At 41.5% G+C, this 13,579-nt stretch overlaps 1 protein-coding gene across 2 annotated transcripts in view; it reads right to left on the bottom strand.

The window, feature by feature from the left end:
* Nucleotides 1–13,579, bottom strand: part of LOC127431520 (contactin-associated protein-like 2) — a 588,401-nt gene that overhangs the window by 276,697 nt on the left and 298,125 nt on the right. For both annotated transcript variants that reach the window (XM_051681959.1, XM_051681960.1), the window contains 3 exons: nucleotides 10,725–10,928; nucleotides 6,648–6,832; nucleotides 547–690 (listed from right to left, as the gene is read on the bottom strand). In XM_051681959.1, the coding sequence (XP_051537919.1) occupies nucleotides 547–690; nucleotides 6,648–6,832; nucleotides 10,725–10,928 (533 nt within the window). The remainder of the gene's footprint in view (nucleotides 1–546; nucleotides 691–6,647; nucleotides 6,833–10,724; nucleotides 10,929–13,579) is intronic.

The raw sequence follows: 13,579 nt of genomic DNA, 5'->3' as shown, positions 1-13,579 counted from the left end.
TCTTGATGTTCTTTGACCTAATGAAATGTAATAGAATGGCAGAGATAAGACTGTATTTCACGTTTCATCACAAAAAAAAAAAAAAAAAAAAAATTATTGTCACTCTTTATGTTTATGGTACACTTAATAATTGCTTGGAACACTGATATGCTTATCAGATATAATGTGCAATTATTGCAGTCTTTGTAATATCATTATCAGTGCAACAGTCATCAGATCTGTGCAGAAGATTAACATTCTCATCATCATGTTGGAATAAATTAATCAGATCCATATGAAGTTTAAAAAGCGAGCTTCATCAATGTCATATCTGAACCATGGTAGATGAAATGCACTCTTCATTTTAAGTCACATTTCTCAACCTTGCACAGCTTGAGCGATATGTCAGCCCTTCATGGTCATACACCTCCACAAAACCCTCAAGGCAAAAACAACTAGTAAAATATATTAAATATGCACAGAACTGTCATGAACACAAATCTTATGCACTAAAAATCAAACTCTGATTAGTTCCCTTAGATATGGTTGTAGAGTTTATGGACTCACAAAGCTTGAAGTGTCTAGTTTCTTTCTTCTGGCCAGATCGGTGATGTTCTCTCCATTGTAGTTTATGCTCTCCATGCAGCCTTTGAAGTTCCTTCTGCCTCCTGAGATTGGCTTGCCAGAATAAGGCATTCCTCCAAAAGTCAGCTATAAGTAGAAATCACAGCATCTCAGACACAAACCAGAAAAACGAATTCAAAGCATTACTCAGCAGCACCAAGCAAGTCTAAGAATACAATATTTATGGTAAAATGGTGATACTATGTATATATTATATACAATCCAATTCCGAAAAGTTGGGACAGTATGAAAAATGCGAATAAAAACAAAAAGGAGTGATTTGTAAATTATATTCACCCTTTGCTATATTGAAAGCACTACAACTACACATTATATGATGTTTTACTTTGTGAATTTCATAGTTTTTTAAAAAAAAATGTACAGTAATTTCAAATCAGATGACTGCAACACGCTCCAAAAAAGTTTTGACAGGGCAATTTGACAAGTTGAAATAACAAGGTGATATGAAACGGGAGATGTTAAACAGGTGAGGCAATCGTGTCATAGTACTGTATACTGTATACGGAGCCTCCAAAAACAGCCTAATCCTTCAAGAGCAAGGATCGTTCAAGACTTGTCATGTGCCAACAGATGCTTAAGCAAATAATCCAGCACTTTGAGAACAATGTTCCCCAAAGACAAATTGGAAGGATTTTGGGCATTTAACCCTCTACAGTGCACAATATGGTTAAAAGATTCAAGGAATCTGGTCAAATCTTGGTGTGTAAAGGGCAAGACGAAAACCATTTCTGAATGCGCGTGATCTCTGGTCCCTCAGACGTCACTGTCTTAAAAAACGCATTCATCTGTAATGGATATCATGAACATGGGCTTGGGATAACTTTAGTAAACCTTTGTTGGTCGACACCACTCTCCGCTGCATCCACAGATGCAAGTTAAGACTTTACTATGCAAAGCAGAAGCCCTACATCAACACTGTCCAGAAGCGCTGCCGAATTCTCTAGGTTCTGTCTCATCTTAGATGGAAAGTAGAACAGTGGAACTGTGTTGTTTTGGTCTGAAGAGTCCACATTTCAAATTGTATTTTTATTTTTTTAAACAAAGCTGTCATGTTATCCGGGCCAAAGAGGAAAAGGGCCATCCAAGCTGTTATTAGCGTCAGGTCCTTAAAGCCAGTGTCTGTATGGGCCAGGGGTGTGTCAGTACCCATGGTATGGGTAATACGCACATCTGTGAGAACACCATGAATGCAGATAGATATGTACAAATTTTGGAGCAACATATACTGCCATCCAGTACCGTCTTTTCCAGGGATGTCCCTGCATTTTCCAGCAGGACAACTTCAAACCACATACTGCCTGGATTATAAGTGCATGGCTGTGTAAGCAGAGAGTGTGGGTGGTAGATTGGCCTGCCTGCAGTCCTGACCTGTCTCCAATTGAGAATGTGTGGTGCATTATGAAGCACACCATACGGCAATGAAGACCCCGTACAATTGTGCAGCTAAAAACCTACATAATGGATGAATGTGGGAAAATTCCACTTTCTAAACTTAACAAACTTGTGTCTTCAGTGCCCAAATGCTTAATAAGTGTTATTAGAAGAAATGGTGATGTTTCACAGTGGTAAACACTTGACTGTCCCAACTTTTTTGGAGCGTGTTGCAATCATCTGATTTGAAATTACTGTACATTTAAAAAAAAAAAAAAAAAAAAAAAAACAACAACAACAGTGAAATTCACAAGGAAAAATGTCCTGGTTACTTTCTTAACCTCCGTTCCCTGATGGAGGGAACGAGATGTTGTGTCGATGTAGTGACACTAGGGGTCACTCTTGGGAGCCCCGAACACCTCTGCTTTTTGAAAAAAGGCCAATGGGAATTGGCGAGTGGAATTTGCGTGTCACTGCCCCAGACATACGGGTATAAAAGGAGCTGGTATGCAACCACTCATTCAGATTTTCTCTTCGGAGCTGAGCGGTTGCATTCAGTGCACTGAATTCAATTCAAACTCAGTTCTCTATACCATTCACCTAAAACTGCTGGATTTACGGTGCATTTCAGCGGCTTCTCCCCCTCTGCACCTGTGGAGTGCAGAGAACACCCTTAGGCGCTTCGGCAGAGCAAAAGAGTATATTCTTAAAGAGTATATTTTCTTTCTAAAAGAGCGGCACACACAGAAACGTCTTTTTAAAGATGCATTTCCATTTGTGTGTTATTCCTGGCTGCGGTGGTTATCTCTTTGCTTCTGACAGCCACAATCGCTGTCTTACGTGTCTGGGTGCTGCCCACGCAGAGACATCGTTCGTGGATGGGTCATGTCCTCATTGCGAGAACATGACCATGGCAATGTTGCGGTCGCGGCTTGCATTTGTAAGAAAGCAAGCCACCCCAGCGGCTCCCCGCCTCGGTCCTTCTACCTATGGGTATGAGGCCATGCTGGTTAGCACTGGGGGCGATTTGGGGACCTCACTGGGAGCACCTCTGCCGGGTAAACCCCCACGGACCTCCCATTCCCCAGCACGCTCGCTTGCCCCGGTCAGGCTCTTGGATGAGACAGCCGGCTCGTCTCACGGCGAGTTCGACCTCTTATTCAGAGCCTGGGAAGACAACGAGTTATCGAGCGCAGCATCGGAGAGCGGGCTCGTCCACTCTGATGTGGACGCCTCGGCTGGGCTCCCTCCTTCAGGTGTGGTCTCATTCTCGGGCCAACGCAGAGATGACGGACATGCTTTCCCGGGCAGCCGCGAGTGTCGGGCTAGAGTGGAACCCTCCACTCTCCCCTGAACCCTTGCGGCTCGATGATTGGTTCCTGGGCCCAGAGCGCTGCTCACGGCCACTCCCGCCCCGGTCCATTGCTTCCCGGAAGTGCATTAGGAGCTGACAAGATCGTGGGGGGCACCTTTTACTGCCCAATCCCGATATTTCGATGGTGGGGCGGCCAAGGGGTATTCGGTGATTTCCCAGGTGGATAAGGCGCTAGCGGTGCACTTGTGCCCGCAGAGCCTGCCACCTCCCGTCCATGGCCTCTAGGTTTACGTCGTCCCTGACAGCTAAGGCCTACGATGCCGCTGGACAAGCTGCCTCTGCCCTGCACGCCATGGCTCTCCTGCAAGTTCACCAAGCCAAGGCGCTAAAAGAGCTGCACGAGGGTAGTATAGTGCCTTTCCTCTCCATGAGGTGAAGATGTGCGCCTTTGACTCCCAGTCATGTTCACAAGTTGTGGTCCCTGGATGACTTTCCTCCTTAGCCCTGTGGCAGACGAGTTTGCGGAGAAACTTGCTGCCGGCCCAGTACATGCGCTAACTAAGCCCTGTACTGGGGTAGGTGCTCCACATGCGCTGGTTCCCCATAGGTGACCTCATGTGATATATTTTCCACTAAATCGTTTCCCTGTCAGTAAACTGTGTCTTCCTTGGGCAGAGGCCGCTCTGCCCCCTGTCACCATGCTTGTAGAAATTCCTCCACCCTCGAGTAGGACCTACTATGCGACTTCTCCACATGACATACTTCCGACAAGACTCGGTAAGACCATGTGACGTATTTCCACTCGAAATACCCCCCCTTCTCTGGGCAGGGTGTGGTCTCCACGGTATCTTTCCCTTGGGAGTAACACCCCCGTGACGTAGACATTTATGGCCCCCAAATTTAACCCCCCAAGGTTAACAAATTCCACTCTTTTTGGGGAGAAAACATTTTTGGAAAAGAGGCCACGGCTGGGCTAGCCTGTCCCTATTTGTTGGGCAGTCAACTTGTTCCCGAAGGACTGTTTGACGCTCATTAGAGCATTTGGGGAGGTTATGTGACGGCCTGGTGCGCTGGCTATGAGGCACACAGTGGTCTGCCCATCTCGCACCGCCAGTCCACTTAACACAGTTCAGCTAGTTGTGGTGTTTTGTATAGGGACCCCTAGTGTCACTACATCGACACAACGTCGAGTGAGTGACAGATAGGGAATGTCCTGGTTACTTTCGTAACTTCCGTTCCATGATGGAGGGAATGAGACGCTGTGTCCCTCTTGCCACAATGCTGAACTACCCGCTGAAATGGCCGGGACCTTGTCTCAGCTCCTCAGCACAAAACCTGAATGAGTGGTTGCATACCAGTTCCTTTTATACCTGTATGTCTGAGGGAGTGGCATGCAAATTCCACTCGCCAATTCCCACTGGCCTTTTTTCAAAAAGCAGAGGTGTTCGGGGCTCCCAAGAGTGACCCCTAGTGTCACTACATCAACACAACATCGAGTGAGTGACAGATAGGGAACATCATATAATGTGTAGTTGTAGTGCTTTCAATATAGCAAAGGTGAATGTAATTTACAAATCACTCATTTTTGTTTTTATTTGCATTTTTAAACTTTTTCGGAATTGGGGTTGTACAATATGTTATCATATATATATATATATATATATATATATATATATATATATATATATATATATATATATATTATAAACTATATATGCTTTATATTATAATATTACATTTAAGACAATCTAATCAGATTAAAAAAAGGAATTTTTAAAGATTTTCTTGGTCTTAATGAGAACTTCATTAATGTAATCTCAAAAAGAGTCCCAGCAAGAAGCATTGGTACTTAAACACAATAGTCGATGAGTGCAGTTGTTTGTAAATTCAGTCCATGCTCCAGCAGAAAACGACTCACCGGTTTGGATATCTCCTCAGCTCAATTAATCAGACAATTTCCTTTAGATTGGGGTCAATTTGTCCCAGACCAACTGAGCTAAAACCAGCCCTGTAGCATCCGACTACGACAGGAGTGTCTGAGCTCAACTGAATAGATAAGCGTTTGCTCTCACAGCATATTTTTTACATCACTGAAAATCAATTTCATATACATTTCACTGAAGAAAGTGTTAATATGCATTATTTCTGTTTGATAACACTAACATCCTGCTACACATTATTAGTTTGGATTAATACTGTTCAGAGAGACGAATGTAATTTCCAATGTTCCGTGACCAGGAATAAAACCTTCCTGGGAAAAAAGTGTCTTAGTGTGACATCATGGCTTTTTAACAAGCCAGAGCTTGTGCTCTTGGTATTGTGTGATGGCTCCAGTGTGACAGAAATGCAACTGAAATCCTTGAAGGATTTTGAGATAATTACAGATCTTCTATTTGAATCTGTTAGCACCCTGTGTGGGAACGAGAGGAGATCAAACTAACACAGGATAAAAATATATGGACACATTCTCACAAATTAGCGTGCTTGTGTTTGCATTATCCATGCTGTGTTATTCTTGTGAGATGAAACTTTATTTGAGGAAATTAAATGAATAGTTCACACAAAATGAATATGTTATCATCCTTTACTCACCTTCATGCTGTTCCAAACCCATATAACCTTCTTTCCTTTGTAGAACACAAAAGATGTTGCAAAAAATGCAAAATGTTAGGCTTAATCCATACTATGAAAGTAAATGGTGACTGAGGCCAACATTCATATAGGCTAATATTTGACATCATGACCCTGGAGACACTCAAGGACCAATGCTGTTTGACATGTTATTAGCGTCCAACTTGCACCATAGGCGTCATATATGATTTGAGAGCTGCAGCGGAGTTAAAGATTATCAGTGAATGATGACTGACATTTGAGTATTTTACTCACACAAAGCTATTGTATGACTTTAGAAGACTTGGAATAAAGTGCACAACTCATATGTACAACTAGTTTTATAGTGATTTTGTGTGTGTGCGTGCGTGCGTGCATGTGTGTGTGTGTGTATGTGTGTGTGTGTGTGTGTGTGTGTGTGTGTGTCCTTTTTGGAGCTTGACAGCTTGTGGTCACTTAGAACTGTCATTATCATTTACATATGTCAAGAAAAAAATATTTTTGTATGTGTTTCAGGGAATAAAAACAACAGCATACATATCTGGAATGACATGAGTGTGAATAAATAATGCCAGAAATTTCATTTTTGGGTGAACTATTCCTTTAACTCTATCTGAGAATGCTGTAAAAAATACTAATTAAGGGAGTAACAGTGTCAGCATCCCATAATGTAGCTCTTTGTTAAATTAAGTTAAATACAATAAATCATTCACTCTCTTGGCATTACCTCATAATCCAGGTCAAGGTGGTCAAACTCCCCATTGGTGCGGAAGTGCTGAGTATGCTGATCAAGGGTGAAATTGACATTTCTCCTGTAGCGCTCAATTACTACAGAATGCCAATGATGATCATCTAGCAGACTGCCGCTGGTCACAGATGTATGGCCCAGGATGGAGCCATACTGATTACTGCCTACAGTTTGTAAATCATAGGAGACCACTATTAAAACCAATCACATGAATACTTCTCCTTCACTGTAGAACAATGAGGATGCTTATTGATGGGAGCAACTCCTGAAACATGCATTTATCTTGAACCAGTTCCGATGGGACGTTTTTGGGACAATACAAATGATAACACTGTTTAGCCATTTATTTATTTATTTATTTATTTGTTCCTGGGTAGTAAATGTTATTTCCTAATTGCTTATTCCTCAAAAGTATAGAAAATGGCTATTATTCCCCACAAACTTTGCTTTTGTGACCAGGACAGTGATATTTTGAAATTTACCTATTTCCAATGAGAAAACGGGAAAATTTGTGTCTTTTTGTTCACATAAAGTCAGAAAAAAACAACATAAGAATCCAAATTAACATGTATTTATACTAAAGTAATATTCAAAGCCGTGCTGGTCCATAATGGTAACAAGTACCCGTCTCTTCTCCTGGCTCATTGGTGCACCTCAAAGAGGATTACAACAGCATCAAGACCTTGCAGGACACCTTGAAGTATGATGAGTATGGCTGAGAGGTCATAGGAGACTTCAAAATGGTGGCATTCCTGATGGGTCTCCAAGGCGGTTTTACCAAGTTTCCCTGCTATCTTTGCCTTTGGGACAGCAGGGACACCAAGGTGCACTACCACAGGCGGGACTGGCCGCAGCGGACCGAGTTCTCTGTGGGGAGGAACAATGTCGAGTGGGAGCCACTGGTGGACCCCCGGAAGGTGCTGATGCCACCACTGCACATCGAATTGGGCCTTATGAAACAATTTGTCAGAGCTCTAGATAAGGAGTCAGCAGCCTTCAAGTACCTTCAAGACTTCTTCCCTAAGCTGTCTGAGGCAAAGGTCAAAGCTGGTGTCTTCGTCGGACCACAGATAAAGAAGGATTTTGGATTCATATGTTGTTTTTTTCTGACTTTATGTGAACAAAAAGACATAAATTCGCTTAAAATCATTTAAAATCAATAGTTTTCAGTTTCAGATAACATTGTAGAAATGTTGTATTCACAGTCAGCCATGATTACTTTAATCAATGAGTTAAAGTGTAAAATAACAGGACGCTTACTGAGATTAAGGGAGTAGTATTCGGCTGGTCATTGACAGACAGATTCTAAAATGGCAGCCCCCATGTGCGGACCCTCTCCATGTATAACCTCAATTCCGAAAAAGTTGAAAAATGCTGATAAAAAAAAAAAAAAAAGAGTGATTTGTAAATTATATTCTCCCTTTGCTATATTGAAAGCACTACAACTACACATTATATTATGTTTTACCTTGTGAATTTCACTGTTTTTTTTTTTTTTTTTTTTTAAATGTACAGTAATTTCAAATCAGATGATTGCAACACGCTCCAAAAAAAGTTGAGACAGTCAAGTGTTTACCACTGTGAAACATCACCATTTCTTCTAATAACACTTATTAAGCATTTGGGCACTGAAGACAAAAGTTTGTTAAGTTTAGAAAGTGGAATTTTACCCCACTCATCCATTATGTAGGTTTTTAGCTGCACAATTGTACGGGGTCTTCATTGCCGTATGGTGTGCTTCATAATGCGCCACAAATTCTCAATTGGAGACAGGTCAGGATTGCAGGCAGGCCAATCTAGCACCCAAACTCTCTGCTTACACAGCCATGCACTTGAAGTCTGGGCAGTATGTGGTTTGATGTTGTCCTGCTGGAAAATGCAGGGATGTTCCTGGAAAAGATGGTGCTGGATGGCAGTATATGTTGCTCACAAATTTGTACACATCTGTCTGCATTCATGGTGTTCTCACAGATGTGCGAGTTACCCATGCCATGGGCACTGACACACCCCTGGCCCATACAGACACTGGCTTTTGGACCTGATGCTAATAACAGCTTGGATGGCCCTTTTCCTCTTTGGTCCGGATAACACGACAGCTTTGTTTTAAAAAAAAAAATTTAAATGTGGTCTCTTCAGACCAAAAAACACAGATCCACTGTTCTACTTTCAATCTAAGATGAGACCAAACCCAGAGATGTTGGCAGCGCTTCTGGACAGTGTTGATGTAGGGCTTCTGCTTTGCATAGTAAAGTCTTAACTTGCATCTATGGTTGCAGCGGTAAGTGGTGTTGACTAACAAAGGTTTACTAAAGTTATCCCAAGCCCATGTTCATGATATCCATTACATATGAATGCCGTTTTTTAAGACAGTGACGTCTGAGGGACCAGAGATCACGCGCATTCAGAAATGGTTTTCGTCTTGCCCTTTACACACCAAGATTTGATCAGATTCCTTGAATCTTTTAACTTTATTGTGCACTGTAGAGGGTGAAATCCTTCCAATTTGAGTTTGGGGAACATTGTTGTGGATTATTTGCTTAAGCATCTGTTGGCAAATTGACAAGTCTTGAACGATCCTTGCTCTTGAAGGACTAGGCTGTTTTTGGAGGCTCCTTATACAGTATACAGTATTATGTATTATGACACGATTGCCTCACCTGTTTAACATCTGATTTGAAATTACTGTACATTCAAAAAAAAAAAAAAAACTATGAAATTCACAAGGTAAAACATCATATAATGTGTAGTTGTAGTTCTTTCAATATAGCAAAGGGTGAATATAATTTACAAATCACTCCTTTTTGTCTTTATTCCCTTTTTCATACTGTCCCAACTTTTTCGGAATTGGGGTTGTAGAATAAAACAGCTTTTATAAGGTTACTGATATGACTGGAGTCTTCATTTTAATGTGAGTGGTCATGATTACCTACATATATTGCAAAATTAAAATTCATGCCTTTAGGAGTTAAACTTTTTAAGGAGGAAAATATTACTGAGTGCACCTTTAAATTGGTGCAAATGCTTGTGTTCATTAAAGGGGTCATGACATGAAGAATAAAATTTTCTTTCATCTTTTGACATATAAGAAGTCATTGTACTATAAAATCATACTGTAAATTTCAGAACTCAAAACTTCCTCCTCACTGCAAAAAGAGTATTTGTTGAAACCAATCTGTCAAAACAACTCATTCTCTACTTCCTCCACATTGTGATGTCACACTGTGGTAGACATTTGCATCTGACCACCTCCACAACAACATATCAAAGCCTAATTTACCTTATCACCTCTGTGACCCACCCAGTAGTGGTGAGCAGTGAGATGGCAAGCAGAGAAAGTAGGTCAGTCAAGAGCAGAAAGCCAATCATAGCAGTGGGTGTATAGTGTCAAGTCTTAAAGGAGAGGCAGCACCAAAACCGAGCATTTCTGACAGAGGGTCTGAATGAGGGTGGGAAATGATCATGTTTTACAATTATATGACTGTTTTTATGAAAAAACTTTAATGGTCTTTAAATTTTAGTTATTGCATTAAAACTTTTTGAATCAACTTTATAACAATGGCTGTTTGGCTGAAATGAAGCTTCCTCAATATGAAAAATAAATAATAATAATAAAAAAAACAACAACACCCTTTTAAGTCATTTCAGAGCAAATGCATAAATAAAGAGATATATTGTATATCTTCAAAAGGGAAAAAATAGAGATATAATTTTTTAAGCTATATCATTCAGCCCGAAGTGGATGGATATTTTATCTCCCATCTGGATAGGCCTGCAATTTAAAGTCCATGAGATATTAAATGTCATTTTCTTTCTTTATGGGGATCAAGAAATCAATGAAATAATATGAGACAGCATGCAAGAATTCAATACATAAGGTGAGAACAAAGCGATGTACGTACAGTAGTACATACATTGTATAATTCACATCAAGGTAAACACAAAATGACTAATACACACACAAATTCCTGAGTGCACAAGCACACTATGAACATAAACATACTTCACAACACATCTCCCACACAGCAGAGGTCTAATAGGTCTCAATATCAGTTTTACCGAGGTTTATCTGCAGCAGAAGTCTGCCTCTTCTCAACTCCAGGGTGATGTAATCGCCCTGTTGACCCTCGCCGTGCAGAATCACCCCGTCACTATCTGATGTTTTAAACTTCAGCGCAATCACGTCCTTCAAAATCTTCATCTTCTTCATTTTAAAGCGGTAAGAGATCACCCCCTGCCCATCAAAATTAATCACATCTGCCCCTGTTGGTGAGAGAGAGAGAGAGTGAGAGAGAGAGAGAGAGACAGAGAGAGAGAGAGAGAGAGAGAGAATGGAAGAGAGAAGAGAAAAGATTAGCACCTCAGAGTTGACTGTCATGCCTATTTTTTTTTAAAAATTATGGGTTGAGTGACTGTTCTCTAGATTACTTAGATGGAAAAAACATGGTGAAGTTCACAGATAAACTGCAGCTGGGATCAGATGATAAACTACAGTGAGGAGGTAGAAAATTGCAGCTGGATGTTACTTGCTGACAAAGCCTTTCTGCTTATTGCGGAGCGGCACTGAATGATACATACAGGAAGTTATGAATGTAAATCGGTCTCTCGGCAGGGTTATTAAAGTTTGAATAATTTATGTTGTTTTTATTTCTGTTTTACTTTGAATATGAATATATATATATATATATATATATATATATATATATATATATATATATATATATACCAATTATGTTAGCTTTATTTTATTTTTTTATTTCATTTTACATACAAACAAAAACAAACATATTTTCACTTAGTTTTTAATTTAGTTTTCATAAATAATAATAACACTGTCTCTTGATTACATTTTTCCTATTGACACTGCATAATTATGCATGTATATATTTTGCAAACTCACAGTTCTTGGTGGCACTTGATTGCTTCTCAGACTATTTACATCATTCTCTGAAGTCACATATAATCAGCATTAGCAGGTAATGTAGTTGGGAACTACAGGAAAATACAGATGTCATAATGTCCCTTTCCACCAATAAGATTGATGTGCCATGTTTATTCTCTTGGTTTATAGACCAAATTATTGATTAGGTTTTGATATGTGCTAAATTAAAATATTAATGATGGTGTTGATTTAGCAGTAGGAGTAATCACAAATGCACCACTTTTGATAACAGATTGAGAACACATTCTCAGTGTGCAAATGATATGTCTTCATGAGATGTGCAATAAACGATGAGATACAGTGACCACAATAAAGTATGGATACTAAAAGCCACACTCAAAATGTATGACTATCATTACAACAGTGGCATCTGCAAACAAAATGATAGACATTTTCTCAGAACTAACTTTTCAGAGCCATTTTTGCAATCACTCTGATTTTTAGTGGATGTACTGTATGCGTTCATTTCTCACAGGTATCCTAGCAGAGTAACCAAAGATGTATTTCATGACACTAACTATGGACATGTCCCTCTATAGTTTGACAACCAGAAAGTGTCCAAATACTTTCTGTCTTTATTTTGAACAGCATATCGTCCTGGTTACTTTCGTAACCTCCGTTCCCTGATGGAGGGAACGAGACGTTGTGTCGATGTAGTGACACTAGGGGTCACTCTTGGGAGCCCCAAACACCTCTGCTTTTTTGAAAAAAGGCCAATGAGAATTGGCAAGTGGATTTTGCATGCCACTCCCCCGGACATACGGGTATAAAAGGAGCTGGTATGCAACCACTCATTCAGGTTTTGTGCTGAGGAGCCGAGACCAGGTCCCGGCCATTTCAGCGGGTAGTTCAGCGATGTGGCAAGAGGGACACAATGTCTCGTTCCCTCCATCAGGGAACGGAGGTTACGAAAGTAAGACCGGAACCAGGAACGTTCCCTATCTGTCACTCACTCGACGTTGTGTCAATGTAGTGACACTAGGGGTCCCTATACAGAACGCCACAACTAGCTGAACTGTGTTAAGTGAACTGGCGGTGTGTGATGGGCAGACTGCTGTGTGCCTCGTAGCCAGCGCACCAGGCCATCACATAACCTCCCCCAACGCTCTTATGGGTGTCGAACGGTCCATCAGGAACAAGTCGACTGCCCAACTACAGGGACAGGCTAGCCCAGTCGAGGCCTCTTTTCCCTCTCTTTTCTCCCCAAAAAGAGTGGAATTTGTTAACTGACTGGGAGCCATAAGTGTCATCGTCAGAGGGTGTCCCTCCCAAGGGGAAGACACCACGGAGACCACACCCCGTCCAAAAAGAGGGGGGTATTTTGAGTGGAATACGTCACATGGTCTTACCGAGTCTTGTTGGAAGTATGTCATGTGGAGAGGTCCCATGGTAGGTCCTACCCGAAGGGGGAGGAGTTACTAAAGAGCATGGCGACCGGGGGCAGAGGGGCCTCTGTCCAAGGAAGACACAGTTTGCCGTCAGGGAAATTTTGCGGAAAATATCACATGGGGTCGCCTTCGGGGAATCAGCACATGTGGAGCACCTACCACAGTACAGGGGCTCATTAGCGCACGTACTGGGCCAGTCAGCGAGTTTCTCCGCAAACTCAACTGCCAGAGGGCTAAGGAGGAAATTCATCAAAGGATCACAGTCTTTGAACACGACTGGGAGTCAAGAGTTGGGTGTTGCCCAACCCGCTGCTCTGCAGATGTCTGCCAAAGAGGCACCACTGGCCAGGGCCCAGGAGACCGCCACACTCCTGGTGAAGTGGGCTCGTAACCCCGCAGGGGGTGGCACGTCCTGAGCCTGATATGCCATCGTGATGACGTTGATGACCCAGTGGGCGATCCTCTATTTGGAGACAGAGCCTCCTTTCTGCTGTCCACCAAAGCAAACAAAGAGCTGCTCGGAGCTTCTAAGGCTCTGCGTGCGATCCAAATAGATGTGTAAAGCTCCCACCGGACACAACAAC

Source organism: Myxocyprinus asiaticus, chromosome 41 (genome assembly GCF_019703515.2).
Source record: "Myxocyprinus asiaticus isolate MX2 ecotype Aquarium Trade chromosome 41, UBuf_Myxa_2, whole genome shotgun sequence".
Lineage (NCBI taxonomy): Eukaryota > Metazoa > Chordata > Actinopteri > Cypriniformes > Catostomidae > Myxocyprinus > Myxocyprinus asiaticus.
This window is presented reverse-complemented; position numbering and strand designations above follow the sequence as displayed.